This window comes from Lemur catta, chromosome 2 (genome assembly GCF_020740605.2).
Source record: "Lemur catta isolate mLemCat1 chromosome 2, mLemCat1.pri, whole genome shotgun sequence".
In the NCBI taxonomy this organism is placed as follows: Eukaryota; Metazoa; Chordata; class Mammalia; order Primates; family Lemuridae; genus Lemur; species Lemur catta.
In genome coordinates, this window is record NC_059129.1 from 45,877,827 (window position 1) to 45,896,355 (window position 18,529).

Below are 18,529 nucleotides of genomic sequence, written 5' to 3' on the forward strand. Positions count from 1 at the left end.
TGGTGAGATGAAGGGGTTGAATGAGATCGTTCTTCCTAGGATATGTTTACTTTCTTTTCTTCTGCAAAGTTGCTTCTTGCTTTCCCAAACTCCCCTTATCCTGTCCCTTTACTTTCTCCCTGTCCTTCTCCCGGAGAGTGGGCTGGGGGAGGAGAGCCAGGCAGCGGGGTGGGGCGAACGTGGGGAGAACGTGGGCTCCGGAGCAAGAGGCCCTGGACCCCACCCGCCCCCGGTGCTGCAACCTTAGGAAAATTCCTTCTTTCTGAGTCTTGGTTTCCTAATCTACAAAAAAGGGTTTAGATCTTAGTTCCTAACATCTACCCACTACAGCTGGTAATCGGTAGCCTGGGGCCTCAGTTTCCTCATCTGTAAAAGGGGGCTAACCGTGGAACCCACCGCAGAGTTTTGTTATGCGCGTAAAGCGCAGGTTCCACTTCTACCACCTAAATCCTCTTGGATTTGATAGGCTGGATTTTCCTCCTGCATCACATGTGCACAGGAACTACTGACACATACCCAGAAACTGTGGGTGGTGCCCAGAGCCACACTGGTCCCCACCTGCCATCAGGGAACAGAAACGGGAGTCCATCGGCACCTGTCTGCCTTTTGGATGGGGGGCATCTCCAGCAGGAAGCTGCACCCCCAAAAGGTGTCACTCTCACCTCCTCAACTCACATTCTCACATCCTCTTCCTCCTCCCTCCCGAGGCCTCGCATTCACCTAATTATTCCTGCGGCCAGGCAAGCCACCCTCTCCACACTTGGCCTCCCCTGGCAGCAGCCTTCTGCCAAAGGGAAGGGCGCTGCAAGTTGGCATGCTTGGAAACCCCCGTTCCCCACAGTGTGTGAACGGGGGTGTCCACTGAGGTTGGAGCTCAGAAGATGCTGTGTCTAAAACATCCACCGGGCATCCAATCCAGGCATACCCGGCCAGACCTTCCTCCCTCCCTCCTCCTTCCCTCCTTTGTCTCTTCCCTCCTTCCTTTCCTCCTCCTCACAATTTGATAAATTTTCTCTCTCTCTTTCTCTCCCTCTCTCCCTCTCTCGCTCTCACCCGTGTGACACCATTATGATAATCAAGACAGTAAGCCTCCATCATCCCCAAATTCCATCATGCCTTTTTATGATCCCTCCCACCTTCCTTCACCCCTATTCCCAAGCAATCCCTGATCTGCTTTCTGTCATCATAGATTAGGCAGCATTTTCTGAAGTTTTTGATAAATAGAAACTTACAGTGTGAACTCTTTTTTGTCTGAACTTTTGCACTCTGCATAATTAGTCTAAGACTCATTCATGTTATTGCATGTATACATAGTTCATTCCTTTTTTCATTCCATGGCATTGTAGGAATATACCATAGCTCGTTTACCCACTCACCTGTTGTTTCCAGATTTGGAATAAAGCTGCTAGGAACACTCATGCGTAAGTGTTTGTATGGACACATGCTGTCATTTCTCTTGGTAAACACCCAGAGGTGGAATGAGTGGATTGTATGGTATGTGTATGTTTAACATATGTACATAAATATTTAAAAAACACATACCGTAAAATTTACCATCTTAACCATTTTTAAGTGCACAGTTCAGTAGTGTTAACTATATTCATATTGTTGTGCAACAGATCTCTAGAACTTTTTCATCTTGCAAAACTGAAACTCTAGACCCATTGGTCAACAAGCTTTTCTTCCCCCCCACCCCCAGCCCTGGCAACCCTCATTCTACTTTCTATTTCTATGTTTGATTACTTTAGATACCTAATATAAGTAGAATTACATAGTATTTTTTGTGACTAGCTTATTTCACTTAGCATAATGTCCTCAAGGTTCATCCATGTTATAGCATTTGAAAGTATTTTCTTCCTTTTTAAGTCTGAATAATGTTCCACTGTATGTACAGGTTACAGTTTCTTTATCCATCCACCCATCCATCGAAGGACACTTGTGTGGCTTCCACCCTTGGCTATTGTGAATAATGCTGCAATAAACATGGGCGTGTACATATCTCTTTGAGATCCTATTTTCAATTCTTTTGAATATATAACCAGAATATATATTTGAATTTTTAAGAAACTGCCAAATTGTTTTCCAAAGTGGTTGCACCATTTTACATTCCCATCAGCAGTGGATGAGAGTTCCAGTTTCTCCAAATTCTCACCAACACTTAGTATGCTCAGTCTTTTTAATTTTAGCCATTCTAATAGGTGTGTGGTAGTATCTTTAGAGGTTTTAATCTGCATTTCCCTAAGGACTAATGATGGTGACCATGTTTTCATTTGCATATTTGCCATCCATATATCTTCTTTGGTGAAGTGTCTTTCCACTTTTTTGCCCATGTCCCCCCAGACCTTTAATAAGGTTAGTTTTTTAGAACAGTTTTAGATTTATGGAAAAATTACAAAAACAGTTCAGGTCAGGGCATTTCCATGTACTCCACACTCAGTTTCCCCTATTATTAATGTCTCACATTTGTTAGATGTTATAGTATGGTACATATATAATATGGTACATAGTATGGTACATTTGTTACAATTAATGAACCAATATTGATATATTATTATTAATAAAAGGCCATGGTTTATTCAGCTTTTCTTAGTTTTTACCTAATGTCCTTTTCCTGTCCAAGATCTCATCCAGACACATTACATTTTATTTATTTATTTATTTATTTATTTATTTATTTATTTATTTATTAAGCCACACATGGTCAAGTCAAACCACATTACACTTAGTTGTCCTGTCTCCTCAGAAGACACTGGTCATGACAGTTTCTCAGACTTTTCTTGTTTTTGATGACCCTGACAGATTTGACTCCTGGTCAGGTATTTTGTAGAACATCCCTCAATTGGGGTTTGTCTGATGTTTTTCTCATGATTAGCCTGGGGTTATGGGTGTCTGGGAGGAAGGTCACAGGGATAAAGTGCCATTCTCATCACATCATATCAAGGGCACATGCCATCAACATGACTTATCCCTGTTGATGAGGACCTTGATCACCTGACTGAGGGCATTTGTCAGGTTTCTCCATTGCGAAGTTACTCTCTTCTCCCTCCATCCCTACCATAGTCTTGGGGAGGAAGTCACTACATGCAGTCCACACTTAAGGAGTAGGGAGTTACGCTTCACTTCCTTAGGGGCCAACTATCTACATAAATTCTTTGGAATTCTTCTGCACGGGAGGTTTCTCTCTTCTCCCTGATTTGTTTACCTATTATATCATTTGTTTATATCAGTATGGACTCCTGGATAGTTTTTTTTTTTTTTTTAAGACAGGATCTCACTCTGTCACCCAGGCTGGAGTGCAGTGGCACAATCATAGCTCACTGCAACCTCAAACTCCTGGGTTCAAGTGATCCTTCTTCCTCAGCCTCCTGAGTAGCTGGAACTACAGGTGTGCAACACTGCATTTGGCTAATTTTTTAAAAAAATTTTGTAGAAATGAGGTCTCACGATGTTGCCCATGCTGGTGGCAAACTATTGACCTCAAGTAATCCTCCTGCCTCAGCCTCCCAAAGTGTTAGGATTACAGGCGTGAGCCACTGCACCTGGCCAGATAGTTATTTTATACTTTGGGTTATTATTCAGTACTACTTTATTTACTTTGTTTCTCAAATTGTTCCAGCTGTAGGCACTGAAAGCCCTTTCAGCTGGCTCTTTTATCCCTTTTAAAAATTGAATTGCTTGTTTTCTTATGTAAAAGATTTTATATAGTCTAGATCAGGGACGGGGAACCTTTTCATGTTGGAAGGCCTCATTAATTCAGCTATAATCAAATAAGGCTGCATTCAAGAAACTTCAATTAGATATGCTTAAAAATGTATATTATTTTGTAAAAATCTAACTACTGTGTACTTAATAATTTAAAAAAGTGAAAACTATTTGTTAATTTTAAAGGTAACTAACCTTTTAATGACTTTGTTGTGTCTGCTTTTTGTCGACGCATTTGAATATTTATCATGGAGGTCCGCAGTTTCAGCTGATCTTCTAGATGGGTATCAGTCATTTGTGACCGTAAGGACATCTTGATTTGGGTTAGGTAGGAGAATGTAGATTCACAGCAATAAGTGGTTGAAAAGCAAGAAAGCATTTTTCAGGCATGTTGCTGAAGGCTTGTGTATTCTACTGCATTTTTCCATATTGCAATTGAATCTTTCTTAGCACCAAACAATGACTTTAAAATGTCACCTACTGAGAGCTCATTCAATTCCACCTGTAGTTCTTTAGGTGCCTTGGTGATATCAGCGAGGTGAGGCTGAAATGCTAATTTGAGTGTGATGTCATGATCTCAAAGTCAGTGAACCTTTTATTGCATTCTCCAATTAATAGGTCTATAACAGCTACGTATTCTTCAAATGATTCACATATATCATCCTGCTCATCAATGACCTTTGCTAACTGGGGAAAATGTTCATCTGAAATTTCCTTTCAAAGAAGTGTTTTAAAAAAAGATAGCTTTTTACAGGCTGGGTGCGGTGGCTCACACCTGTAATCCTAGCACTCTGGGAGGCCAAGGTAGGTGGTGGATCGTTTGAGCTCAGGAGTTCGAGACCAGCCTGAGCAAGAGTGAGACCCTGTCTCTACTAAAAATAGAAAGAAATTATATGGACAACTAAAAATATCTACAGAAAAAAATAGCTGGGCATGGTGACACATGCCTGTAGTCCCAGCTACTTGGGAGGCTGAGGCAGGAGGATCGCTTAAGCCCAGGAGTTTGAGGTTGCTGTGAGCTAGGCTGATGCCACAGCACTCTAGCCTGGGCAACAGAGTAAGACTCTGTCTCAAAAAATAAATAATAATAAAAAATAAAAAAAATTAAAAAATGAAAAAAGATAGCTTTTTATGAAATTCTTAGATTTTTGCCACATATCATATATAGACTTTGTTTTACCTTGCAAAGAAATATGCACGTTGTTTTGATTTTACAAGATATCATACAGATATTCTGCATTCCTATAGAAATCTTCTTTAAATAATTCACATTGCTGATTCTGTTCTTCATAAAATTTAACTGTCTGTTCTTGCAGAGATAAAACTTTGGCTAACACCTGTCCCTGCAATAGCCAATGTACTTTAGAATGATACAGCAAATCCACACTGAATACCTTATCCCTCAACTTTAGCATGTTATGAAACTGAAGATGCAGTGTTGCGTTTGCATGAATATAGTTAACAATACTTATAACTTGTTGCCAAGTGTCACTTAAAATAGTAGCTTTAGCACAGAGATTTTGCTGATGCAAGATACAATGAAAAGGAATGAGAGCATCTGGATCTGTTAATGCTTTTTTTTAATCTGTGCAATAAATCCTCCATGTTTTCCTGTCATGGAAGGTGCACCGCCTGTATGTACACTCACTAAATTTACCAAATTCAATCCAACTTCATGACACTTATCTTGAAAGTTGTTATATCTATTCCCTGTGTTCTGTTTGCAAGAGTGCCCAAAGTGAGTAACTCTTCATAGCAAAGAAAATCTTCTGTTATGACTCAAATGAAGTATTAAACCTGCACCAAGTCAGTAGCATCATTGATTCATTCAAAGCAATTGAGTAATATAGTAATATATTTTCTTTTTGGAGTATTCATGAGTTGTTCTGTTAAATTTAAGGCTAATTCATGCTGCTGATCAGTTATGGTTCTCCTTGAAAGGGGCAGTAGTACAAACTCCTGCTTCACAGAAAAAATCAAAACCGTCAGAGGGAAGTTCCCTGCTACCATGTACACAGACTCACCTCTTCCTGTCCCCTCCCTCCCAGCACACTGAGGAAGCATCCCTCTCCCTGCCCAAAGCCCACCCCTCCCTTCAGACCCTAACCCTGAGACACAGTTCTCTTCCTCTCACATATCCAACCTCCCCCTCTCAACTCCTCCCCATCCTTACCAGCAACTTTTAAACCTGCCCAATTCTTGCCTATTTTAGAAAACTTGCCCTGCCTTCTGCTCTCACCCTCTCCTGACTCAATCCTGGCTCCTTCCCTCCTCGCTCTGCATTTCCTCCCTAGGCAAGCTCCTCCGCAGCCGCCAGCCTGGCTACCGTCAGCACCCATGTGCGGTGCTCCCAGCTACACATCTCTAACCCTGATGGTCTCTCTCCTGAGATCCGAACCCAACTTCCCACTGTCCTCTCTCCTCGAACATCTCACAGGTCCCTTAAACTCAACGTGTCCCAAAACAAACTGGTAGTCTGTGCTCTCCCACTCCTCCCAGACCCAGGCCCCTTCCACGGTTACCCCCTCAGCAAACGGCACCAGCATCCATGCGTCATGCAAGTCACGACCTTCCCCTCCCACTCCCCAGTCAGTCCATCATCAATTTTCATTTATTTTATCTCCTAAACAGAATCTACTACTTCTTTCTATGTTCTTCCAGGCGCGAGCCCCAAACACCACCCAGCAGCACCCTGGCAGGTTTGCCTGGATCCCCTCTTGCCCCTCTCAGTCAGTCTGCACAGCCACAGTGTCCTTCTCAAGACCAGTCAGCTCATCACCTCCCCTGCCTAAAGGTCATGCCACGAAATGCTGTCCATGGAAATCAAGGATCCTTACTGCTGCCTACCAGCCCTTATGCAGCCTGGCCCCTGCAGCCTCCTCAGCTCCCTGTTCCACCGCAGACCCCGGCCCCCACTCTTGCTCCAGCCACAATGACCTCTGACCTCTTAGGCCCCGCCTCCTAGTTCATCCTCAAGCCCTATGACCATTGTGGGTTTTGTTCCCGCTGCTGAAGTCCTCCTCCCTGTCCTGCCCGGGCCATCCCGGACCACTTGCCCTTCAGAGCTCACTGTCACTCCCTCAGGGAAGCTTCCCTCCCTCCTATACCACATTCCTCTCTTTCCTAGCACTTGCCTCAGTTGAGACTTTAGATTATTTGGGGGGGCAATGCCTGCTTCCCCACACTAGCTCCAAGGGCCCAGGAACCATCACAGTTGTTTTTACTCACTACAAATTCAAGTAAAGAAAAGCCATTGCAAAGCACTAATCCTGTTTCAGAAAACAACTTGGGAAAGCAGTTTTTGCAACGCCATGCTGATACAGGGGTCAATAATGCCACCTGTGACCCCATGTGTTGTTTCTCCTAGATGCTGCCTACCTTAATTCTCCCTCCAAGAGAGTGATTTTTCCCCGGGTGGAAGTGTACTGCCAGATAGAACTCGCCCTTGGCAATGAGTGCCCCGAACACAGTCAACCGAGCCTCCAAACGAAGCAGGCCTGTCTGGAAGGATCTGCACAACTTCACAAGCAGTGGGCTCCCAAAGGGGATGGAAGGGGTGGCCATGTTCCACCTGTGTCCCCACCTGTGCAGGCACCTGCACCCACATGTGAGTGGCCTGTGGAGTCACCTGTTTCACCACCTGTCTCTTCATCTGAGCAGTCACCTGCATGGCCTCTGGCCTCATCCCTGCCACATTCTCCAGCTGACTGGCAGCCGGGATCACTCCCAGCTACGCACTCACCTCCTGGCTCACCACGGCCCATCACACCACCTGGGTTGTCACCTGTGTCACCTGAGCAGTGGGTACAATCATCTGGATCAACACCCAGACCCCCACCCTCCCAGGCGGCCACATCACCCAGGCCATCCCTGGGGCCTTCAGCTGTGAGGGCACCTCCAGCGTCACCTGCACAGCCACCTGTGGAGGAACCGGGCCCAGAACAGCCCCAAGGTAAGAACATTCTGTCTTCTCAGGCTGTCTTCATGTCTGGAGCCCCCTGGCAAGTGTGCAACAACACTGTGGCTGGGCCAGGCGCGTTGGCTCATGCCTGTAATCCTAGCATTCTGGGAGGCTGAGGTCAGGAGTTCGAGACCAGCCTGAACAAGAGCGAGACCCCGTCTCTACTAAAAAATAGAAAGAAATTATCTGGACAACTAAAAAGATATATATAGAAAAAAAATTAGCTGGGCATGGTGGCACATGCCTGTCATCCCAGCTACTGGGGAGGCTGAGGCAGGAGGATCGCTTAAGCCCAGGAGTTTGAGGTTGCTGTGAGCTAGGCTGACACCACAGCACTCTAGCCTGGGCAACAGAGCAAGACTCTGTCTCAAAAAAATAATAAAAATAAAAACAAACAAACAAACAAACAAAAAACCCACCGTGGTTGATAATCACTGCTGTAGGGGGCAGACTGAGGTTAGTTTCAGCGGCTCTGCCTGGTAGAGGACAGGCTGCCACCACAAGGGAGCAGTGTAGTTGACAAGTGTTCATTCCCTTGGCGTCATGTTTCTCAAAGTGTGGTCCCTCCTATGCAACAAAAGCATCACCTGGGAACTTGTTAGAAATGACAATTCTGAGGCCCTGTTTACTAAATCACAAACTTTGGGGGCTTGGCCCAGCTGTCTTTTTACAAGCCCTCCGGGGGATTTTTTGCCTGCTCACATTTGGGAACCACTGTTGCAGTAGAGTCTTACTGTGAAAGCCGCTGCGCCGGGCAGTGCTGCTCAAAGAGCCGTCTGCAGACCAGTCAGCCCCGGAACTGCTTGTGCCCAGCTCAGGATGGAATGAGAGCAGAGACTGAGAGTAAGCATTTAGAAACGTTTACGGCACTAAGATACAGCCACGACATCCAAGAGTTTGACCATGTTTTTACTAATCATTTTTTGCACTGTATTTCACAAAAGTGCTAGTCTGTTAAGAATTGCAAATAAATTTTTTCAAGAAAACGGGTTCCTCACTACAGATAGTTTGAGAAGGGCTTCTATAGAGGTTGCAGAGATGGACACATTTCAACTGTCCTTACTCTCAGGAAACCTCTAGCAGAGGAGATGACATGGATATTAACCTCAAAAATATAAGAAGTATTAAGTACTATTATATATAATTAATAAAAACATGGTGTTGGAGAGCATTTGTAGAGAATAAGATCACTTCTTTCTGGGGGAATATGAAAGGCTTCTTGGAGGTGACAGGTGAGTTAAAATGGGCAGGATCTAGACAATCGTGATTTGTGGGATTGGATGGGATGGAGTAGAAAGAGCATTCCCGAGTTTGTTCATTCACGAGGCTCAGGTGCAGGGTAGGAAAGCACAAGGTACACTCATGTGTGTGAAGAGGACATGTGTGTGACCACCACGGATGGGGACAGAGGAGACGGAGCCAAACGATGGACTGAAGCCAGGTTGCAGAGTCCTCACAGCCCATCAGCCAAACTTCCATTGTTATTATGATAAACATCACAGCAAGGTCTCCTCCTCCGGGCATCTGCCCCAAGTCAGGGGTGACCCCCTTCCTCTGGAATTGATTTACTTTGGTTCTTTTAATTACAGTGAGACAAAAATATCAGGATATTAAGAGTCAGAAAATTGGTCAAAATGTTTTATATGCTTTCTTATGTCCTGTTAAATGCAATGCATTTGTTTAAAGTTATTTACACCTGTGCATAAAGGTGGGCATCTTCAGGTGCCTGGGCAATCCTGGACCTGAGTTGATATTCTTCATGCCAGGGGTGGGCAGAGGGTGCATATCCCCAGTGGTTCTCACCTTGGAGTGATTTGCACACACACCCACCCAGGACACATTTAGTGATACCTGTAGACATTTTTGGTTGTCACCTAGTGGACAGAGGCCAGGGATACTGCTAAATATCCTATAATGCGCAGAACAGCCCCACAGTGAAGAGTTATCTAACCCTTAACGTCAGTAGTATGCACTAAGGTTGAGAAACCCTCTTATGGGACCCAGCTGAGCCTCAGCAGCGACCTCCATCTGTGGGAGCTGGGCAGAGCAGAGTCTGCCCAGACTTAGTGGGGGACAGGAGAATTGTAAAAAGCCCTAGGAAAATCCATAAACAAGGAGACAAGCCTCACTACAAACAGATTTGGGAGAACTAGGGACACCAAGCAGGTTCCTAACAAGAATTCCAGGTGGAAAAATCTAAATATATTTTATATTACTTTATTTACATACATGACATCATTACATAGTAACATTCATATATCATGTACCCCCATACTCATTGAAAACATGCAAAGAGCTTAGTTAAGAACCACGGTCATAAAATTATTCATATTCTTTATTCCAAGAGAAAGGAAAAAAGCATGACATAAAGCGTGTGATGGGAAGTTCGGATCCCTTTAGGGGATCTTCCCGACAGCATCCCTAGCACGCTGCCTTGTGAGGGAGTCGTCTGTCACTGGGCATCCAGGGTCACCATCAGCCCTTCCCAGATGCTCTGGGCTGCGCCTTTGTCAAACCCAGTAACATGATTATGGCTGGAAGTATGAGAATCTGAGAGCAGGAGAGTTCTTGACTGTTTTGAAACGTGCTAGCTTACTAACTATTGTTGTTTCAAAATGACCAAGTTTGCCCTCATTTCACTCACGGCTCCCGCATGTCACTTTCGGCTCTAGCTCCCCTTGCCTCTGCAAGTCAGAGTGGCCCCGCACCTCCACGTCACGCGAGGGGAGCCACCAGCGAGTCTTCCATGTGAGTTTCTCCTTCATTGGAAACATGTTCTTTCCTTTGGGCAGGGGATCGGGGCCAGGCTAGGGAATGTTTTCCATCTCTTTAGCTGCCCCGGGAACCCTGGGATCCTTTCCTAGTACGGTGCACCCCTTTACGTCTCACAAACCACCCCCTTCCTCTTGCCCAGTGAGGGCGATGCGTGGGGAATGACAGAGCCTGTCCGCGTCTGCAGTGTTGCTCTCTGCAGCTCCCTCCTGTGCACACCGGGACGCTCCTTTGAGTGCAGGGAGTGAATGTGCAAACACCCCCAATTTATATTTCACTCTCTAGTGATGCCACAGTCCAAGAGGGCTGGCAGGCATCCCACACCCCAGCCTTAGGTAGCTCCTGATGGTGTGAATTGAGGGACTCTATCAAAAGCCCCCCTTGGTCCAAATTATTTTCTGTCAGCATGATGAGGACCTTATAATAGTCCTATGTTGTAGATTGTCCCCAGAAAATCTTGTTTATAATGCATGTCAGTTGTCTGGGCTGTGTAACATATACTCTGTTGTCACCTTTGCAATAAGTCCTAGAGGGCCTGAGGATCTGTATTTGGGGGCCGCATTTCCCAAGCTCCCCTGCTGGCCGAAGGCCAGTTGGATCAGCCGGAGGAAGGCCCTGCAGATCAGAGGGCGGGTCAAGGGGGTTTCTCACCCCAACCCCACCCTGAACCTCACCCCTCCCTGCCCTCGGGCTGCTCTGGCAGTGGCTGGGTGTCTCTGGAGGGCAGGGCCTGAGGCATTCTTACTTTTGACATTGGCACTTAGCAAGTCAAACATATTAAAATTTACCTGCTTCCCGCATTAAGTATAATTTTAACTATAAAACTTTTTGAAAGAGCTTGTATAAATTTAATAACTTAGAGCTTAGGCATAAACTATGCATTTTGTTCCTATGATTTAAACTTTTTTGTATTTATATATAACTGTATAAAAGCTTGAGTTTCAGTTGACTGGTTGGGGTGATGTCATAATACTTAGATAAATATTCATTGATTATTAAAAAAAAAAAAAAAGTTTGCCAGGAACTGTGATGCTCAGAGTTGAGAGCCACGCTTGGGTGTGTGTACCTTCTGAGCTGAGCAGGGCCTGGTATTGGAGCTCCCAGGACAGGCCAATAACAAACCATCTTCTTCTTCTCTTTGCCCAGGGAGAGCCCAGCTGAAGACTCAAACTGGGTGAATAAGCTCTTCAGGAAGAACATGCAAAAGACAAGTGGCACCAGAAAAGGCTTCCCAAGACCTGAGATCCAAAAAGCCAAGCAGCAGAGTGCAGTGAGCATGACTAATGTTTCTTACATCCCACAGGGAGGAGCGGTTTCGGGAACTATGTGCCAGGAGATTGCAAGGAGCAGAGGGGGAGGGGAGCTTGGGCTTTGGAGTCAGACACGCCCAACACAACGTCCCTGCTCTGCCGGTCTTGTTTTAGTGATCATGGTTAGGACACTTGGTCTCTCTGAGACTTGATTTCCAGATCTGTAAAGTGGAGATGATGCCAGCTCATAAGGTGAGAGTCTAACGCGATCAACTGCGTCCATTGCCTCCCAGAGCACAGAATGTGTGATAGCACTCAGTAATAAGCAGATGTTGTGGTTACACAACTCCCAGAGGTTAACTAGCTCCTGCTTGGCTTCTGAATAGTCTCTGTTAAAAGCCAAACTAGACGTGTGAGTGCCTACGTGACCCTCCACATGTACACCTCCCAGCTGGTGCCAACGTACAGCTAAGAGCTCTAATCGATGCAGGCCTGCTTCTTATAGCCTTTAGACTATATTACATTGTCATTGATTAGTCAACATTTATTGAGCACCTACTAAGTGCCAAACACTCTCCTGGGCTCTGGCAATATCAAAGATGATACTTTCAACATTTGACCCCAAATCTTTATTTTAGACAAAAGGGAAGAATAAAACCTACTAATTTGCTGGACTTTGAACCCTATCTAAACCAAGTCTTATTTATTTATTTTTAATTTTTTTATTTTTTGGAGACAGAGTCTCCTGTCACCCAGACTGTAGTGCAGTGGCACGATCATAGCTCACTGCAGCCTTGAACTCATAGTCTCAGGTGATCTTCCTATGTCGGCCTCCCAAAGTGCCAGGATTACAGGCGTGGGCCACCACACATTTTATTTTTTTACTGAACCATAGTATTTTCATTAAAGGCACATGTGTCTGTATATTCAAAATGCCATGTCAGACACAAACCAGGCTGGGTGCCATCCATAGTTATTTCACTGGGTTATGAAAGTGTTCCCTGAAAGGAACAGGCCCACACTGCTTTTTAATTTGCTTCAAGTCTTTGTTGGTCAGAGAAATCTCTGATCATTCTAAGCAACATCCCTCCTGGTTACTCTTGTCCCCAGTGAGGGTTCTTGGTAGACACAGGGATTTATCAGATATATGAGGGTCAGAGGCTCAGCCTGGTGGCCAAAGGCCCACCCTGAATCTGGGCAAGTGTGTACATGGTGGGGGGGAAGCATATGGTGGGGAGAGCTTCCCAGAGCTGCTGCCGGAAGTGGGGCAAACCCACGCGACCTTTCTGGACTGAAGGTGGGCAGGGAGGGTGCAGGTGGGCAGCTGGGAGTCCCAGAGGTCATGGGATCAGTAATCCCAGCCTGGGATTATTCTCACTCCGTTCCTTGGTCTCCAGCCCCAGGACTTCCCTTGACCTTTGAGTCTCCCTATGTCTGTCTCTGGGAGCTCAGGGTCAAGTTCGTCCTTGGGAAGTTAGGCAGCCTGCGGCAGGTGTGGGGAGCCTCCATGGGGCTAGGAGCGCTATCTGGGAGCCAGGCCCCGACTCGGGTCCCTTGATTCCAGGGCCAGTTCTCTTCCCACCACGGCAGGGCAGTGGGAACTGTGCGATGCAGCCAGAGCTACCTTCACTGATGACCCGTCTAGGAATAAAGGTGCTTTATAAAGAAGCAGGCTGTGGGGAAGACAAACAAGACAGCATTCGTAAGCTACGGGAAGCACTGTTGCCAGTGGGTCACACCCCTTGCACCACGCAGGTGGTCGTCTGCCTGCTCCTTTATAGAACAGGTGATGAGACTCCTCCATCACCAATTGATGATCTTAAGCAAGTCCCGGCTTTGAGCTTCAAAGGCCAGGGCAAGGGGTAGAAAGGAGAATCTGAAAGATATTAGGGACATAGAAGGGAGAGTGATCCAGAAAGAGGAGAAATCTGCTCATTTCCTCCCAAACTACAATCACAAGAGACACTGTCACATCCACAGGCTGGTCCCATGCGAACTCCCGGTCCCCAGCTGATATCCCTGCCAACAAGAGGAGAGAGGCTAGAATAAAAGCTAAAGGGTAGATGTTCCATAGATGAAGCAGTGGTGTTTTTAAGTCAGAGTTTCAAATTCATACTTTGATGCAGGTTGTATTAGTCAGTTATTGCTGCTATAATAACACTGCATAACAGACAACCCGCCAAATCCCAGCAGGTTACAACAACAAAACATCTATTTCTCTCATGAAATCATGAGTTTGAGTTGGCTGGGATGGCTCTGCTCGGGCTGCAGGGTGAGGGCAGGTCTGCTCCAGCCCCTTTCATGCCAGGACCAGTAGCGATGCCAGACTTGCTCTTGTCCGGGAGCATGGCTGGACATATCAGCCCAGCGTTCCTCTGCTGGCCTTGTCTCCCCTGCAACGAAAGCTCAGTGGCCATCTGACTCTGCACTGTGTCACTGCTCTCAAAGTAGAGAGACAGACTGAGAAGTTAAGAGACTACCTACAGGCTACAAGTGGGAAAGGAGGAGGCCCATCCTGCCCCTAAATTCTCCTAATTGCTACCAAGTCTTTCAGACTCCCCAAATTTCCACCCTGAGAGAGCTCCTCCTTTGAATTTCTATGGAATTTCCCTCATTGAAATGTGGATGTAATAATGACAGCTAAAACTTACATAGTACTTGTTACATTCCCAGCACTGTGGCACAGAGAGGTTAAGAAACATGCCCAAAGTTACACAGTTAGTAGGTTGCAGAGCCAGGATCCCAATCCAGGTTGTCTGTCACCGGTGCATAATGTTATCACTAAGTGACACAGCCTCCCAGGGTGGTAGGAGCACTGGAGCAGGAGTCAGAAGTCACAGGGTCAGCCCTGGTTTTTCCATTCGGGCAACTCACGTAATAGGAGTCTCAATTTCTCTCCATGACATCTACCCTGCCCTCATGCCATGGCTATTCGGGGCTTAAACGAGAAGCTGAATGTGCAAGCATACGGTGTAATCCTGGGTGACAAAGACTAGTGTCCAGGCCTGTGTGGGACATCTGGGGGGTTCTGGGGCAGCTCGCAAGCCTGGGGCACTGAGAGAAAGGAGCAGAGAGACAGGGTCTTTGAATGCATGGAGGAAGGACACAAGGAAGTCACCTGCTTGTGATTCTGGACAGTGTAATTCCTACATTAGCCCAGTATAAGTATCACTAAAAAGAGACGTTCTCCATATATTTTTGTTTTATACATGCACTTTTAATAGGATGAACAATTTTATTGCTTTTTCTGGATTTAAAACCAACACGTGCTCATTACAAAAAAAAAAGTCCTAAAATCTAGAAGGCATAAATAGAAAACAAAAATTGCCAGAAACCCCAACACTCAGATATTAATATTTTGGTGAATACCCATCCATATTTTCCAAACTTACGCAGACATCTGTTTTAAAAACTTTTTTATGAAAATGGTATCATATACTACATGCTGTTTTGTAGCCTGCTTTTTAACTAAATAGTATATCATAACTTCTTTCCATGGCACATATAGATGTATTAAGTTTGTAACGGATCCATATTCCATTGCTGTAGATATACTATTAACGTATTGATTTCATCTGTCCTCTACTCATGGACATTTAGGTTGCTTCCAATTTTTTGCTATTATCAATATTGCTATGACAAATATCCCATCGCGGGGTGTGATGGCATGTGCCTGTAGTCCCAGCTACTCTAGAGGCTAAAGCAGGAGGATCACTTGGGGCCAGGAGTTCGAGGCTGCAGTGCACAATTCCTGTCTGTGAATAGCCACTGCCCTCCAGCCTGGGCAACATCGCGAGACCTCGTCACTGCATTAGAATAAATAAATAAATATTCCCATAAACACATCCTTGTACACACAGCCAGTGGTCCCCTTGGCATATATTTCTAGAACTGGGATTTCTCAGTCACAAGGTATGTGAGAGAAAAGTTTTGATGCATGCTGCCAAATTGTCCTCAAGGGGATTATAGTGCTTAACATGGCAACACTTTCACCAGCAAACGAACCGGAGGTGGCTGTCCCCACCACTTGCTCACCAAGCTGGAGCGTCACAGGCCCATCATCCCTTATCTGCAATTCTGAAACTGAAGAAGCTCTGAACTAACAAAAATTTATGGCCACTCTTTTGAAGCTGTAAGGGGTGTCCTCAGTGGAACTAAGGTGAGGGAAGTCCTAGGTTAAGGGCCTCAGAAATGATGAATCTATGTCCTTTTCCTAGGAAGCTGTGAGCCAAACGGGGAAAGCCGAGCTGGCCCAGGAGAGAAGCTGAGCACCCCGAGGCTGAGCCTGCTCCCTACTGCTCTCAGATACCCTCCCCCGACCCCAGGCCTTTCGGGGGCCGGGGCGACACCCACTGCCAGTCCTGATGGTGCAGAGGGTCTCCTTGCAAACAGCCTCTACTTCCCTGTGATCCTTCCCACCCTTCCACTGCCCTGCTCTGGACAGACTGATGGACGTCAACGCTGACCGGTGCTGATGGGCCTTGCTCCCAACCTCGGCCTGAGTTTGCTTCTTGCAGATGGGCCAGATCCTTCCTAGTCTGCCCAGGACCCAGCCCACAGCGCGAAACTCTTGGGGGTCCAGCAGGACGGAGCCAAGGACACAGTTTCCCTGTTTCCTGTGGTGTCAGGAAACCAAGCTCTTCTACTTCTGCTTTGTTTTTGTTCTTGTTGTTCTTGTTTTTGAGAAAGAGTCTCGCTCTGTCACCTGGGCTAGAGTGCAGTGGCGTCAGCCTAGCTCACAGCAACCTCAGACTCCTGGGCTCAAACGATCCTCCTGCCTCAGCCTCCCGAGTAGCTGGGACTACAGTCTCGAGTCACCATGCTCGGCTAATTTTTTTTTTATTTTTACTAGAGACGGGGTCTCACTCTTGCTCAGGCTGGTCTCGAACTCCTGACCTCAAGCAATTCTCCCGCCTCGGCCTCCCAGAGTGCCAGGATTACAGGCGTGAGCCGCAGCGCCCGGCCCTGCTTTGTTTTGAAGTCCCCCAGTGAAGTAAAGGTTGACTTGGAAGCACCGGACCCCCTCAGCTGGCCACTGGACTCGCCTGATGGAGCCCGTCTGGCAGCAGGGACAGCGGGAGCGTTAACAGCCCGCCTGGGATTCTGTGGTGCGCTGCGCTGGGACAGGCTGCCCCGACTTCTTGCACCAGGTGTGGTTGCAGAGGGACATAGAGGAAATGCAGGCCACATGTCCCTTCTCCCCGCCCACACACCTGAGGGCAGAGTCTGCTGTTTGTGGCTCCCTGAAAACGTTCCGTGAGAAACATTCCTTCAGACTCACATTTTCCAGACTGTCCAGAAAAAAATGACTGCCCCCCACCCCCAAGAGCAAACAACCTCCCGCCCCAGCCTGGCCAGTGAGGAAGCCTGGGCTGCCCTTGGGCCTCAGGAACCCAAGCCCGGGAGGATGGGTGGGGGACGCCCCTGCAGATGTGACCCCTGGGGTGGGGGTGGTCAGCAGACGGGGCTGGTTCAGGGAACAAAATGCACCTCTGCACGGCCGAGAAGGAGCCAAGTCCCGGGCGTCTGGCATCCTTTGCCCACCCCGGCCCGGACCAGCCACGGGAGGGAAGCAGGGAAGCCGCCCGAGGTCTGTGTGGCGGGACAGGGTTGACCGAGTGGCCCAGCTGGCCGCCACCCCTCGTCCAGGACTGGTGTCCGCGTTCGCAGAGGCCTGAGGCGCGGGACAGCGGGAAGGAGGGTCTCTCCCTTGCCCACTTCCTGGTACCCAGGGCGGACTCCAGCTTAATAACAATTATTGTTACAACTCAAAGCCCAGGCCCCTCAATGTCAGTTCTGCTACACTATCAGTAAATGCCATTGCATATTCTCCCTCACTTCAGTCACTTTCTCTTTTTCTCCTTTTGAGGTAATTATTAATAAAAGAATTTTTACATTAGTTTCAGAGTTGCCAGATAAAATACAGGACATCTTGTTAAATTTGAATTTCAGATAAACAATGAATAATTATTTAGTAGAAGTAGGCTGCCAATGTTGCAATTATTTATTGTTTATCTGAAATTCAAATTTAACTGGGTCTCTGGTATTTGTATTTGCTAAATCCGGCAACCCTAAATTAGTTCCTTTCTCCTTTCTTTCTCTCTCTCTCTTTTTAATCAACACTAATGGGTCGTTTTGAACGTGCCAGCCGCTGTGCTTTGAAACTGGAGGGTCTCCGAGTGCCAAGGGCAAGGCCATGGTGCCATCTCGCCTTCCAAACAAGCATATCTGAATAGCCGGCCGGGGCCCAGCCCTCCCTGGAACCGGGCTAACACCTCCTAACACCTCCGGCTCAACCGGTTCTGACCCCATTAGCTCTGACTCACCCACTTTGGCTCCTGACTTCCCAGAGGGAGGACATTTAGGTTAATTATGCCCTGATGTCACTTGCCCACCTTTTAAAAACCTTACAAAGCCACGGGATCTCCTATGCACTTCAGTATTCTCATAAAAACATCTGTGGTGGGAGTTGAGGGGGCCCACCTTACACAGCCCCCTCACACGGTGTCCCACTCCCCATACTCCTATTGGGGCAAAAGCTCCATAACCAGTGGGGTCCGTGAGTGTCCTGAGGGCAGGGGCCGTGTCTTTTGCATTTGTATATTCCATAGAGTTCGCATCCTGCTGGTACATAGTGAGTGCTCAATAAATATTGGTTGAATAAATGAACTAATGGATTAGGCCAGGGCTGCCCAACCTACGGTGAATTGTATAAGGTTACAATGTAATAATAATAGAAATAAAGTACACAGTAAATGTAATGTACTTGAATCATACTGAAACCATCTCCTCTCTTCCTCGTCCATGGAAAAATTGTCTTCCATGAAAATGGTCCCTGGTGCCA

At 46.6% G+C, this 18,529-nt stretch overlaps 1 protein-coding gene across 1 annotated transcript in view; it reads left to right on the forward strand.

Annotated features, from left to right (window-relative positions):
• The window catches only part of PNPLA1 (patatin like phospholipase domain containing 1), a 37,389-nt gene extending 25,680 nt beyond the window's left edge, over positions 1 to 11,709 (forward strand). Inside the window, 4 exon segments of the mRNA XM_045542202.1 lie at positions 7,070 to 7,654; positions 10,336 to 10,411; positions 11,582 to 11,677; positions 11,679 to 11,709. Coding sequence (XP_045398158.1) covers positions 7,070 to 7,654; positions 10,336 to 10,411; positions 11,582 to 11,677; positions 11,679 to 11,709 — 788 coding nt within the window.
• Positions 11,710 to 18,529: the final 6,820 nt, after the last annotated feature.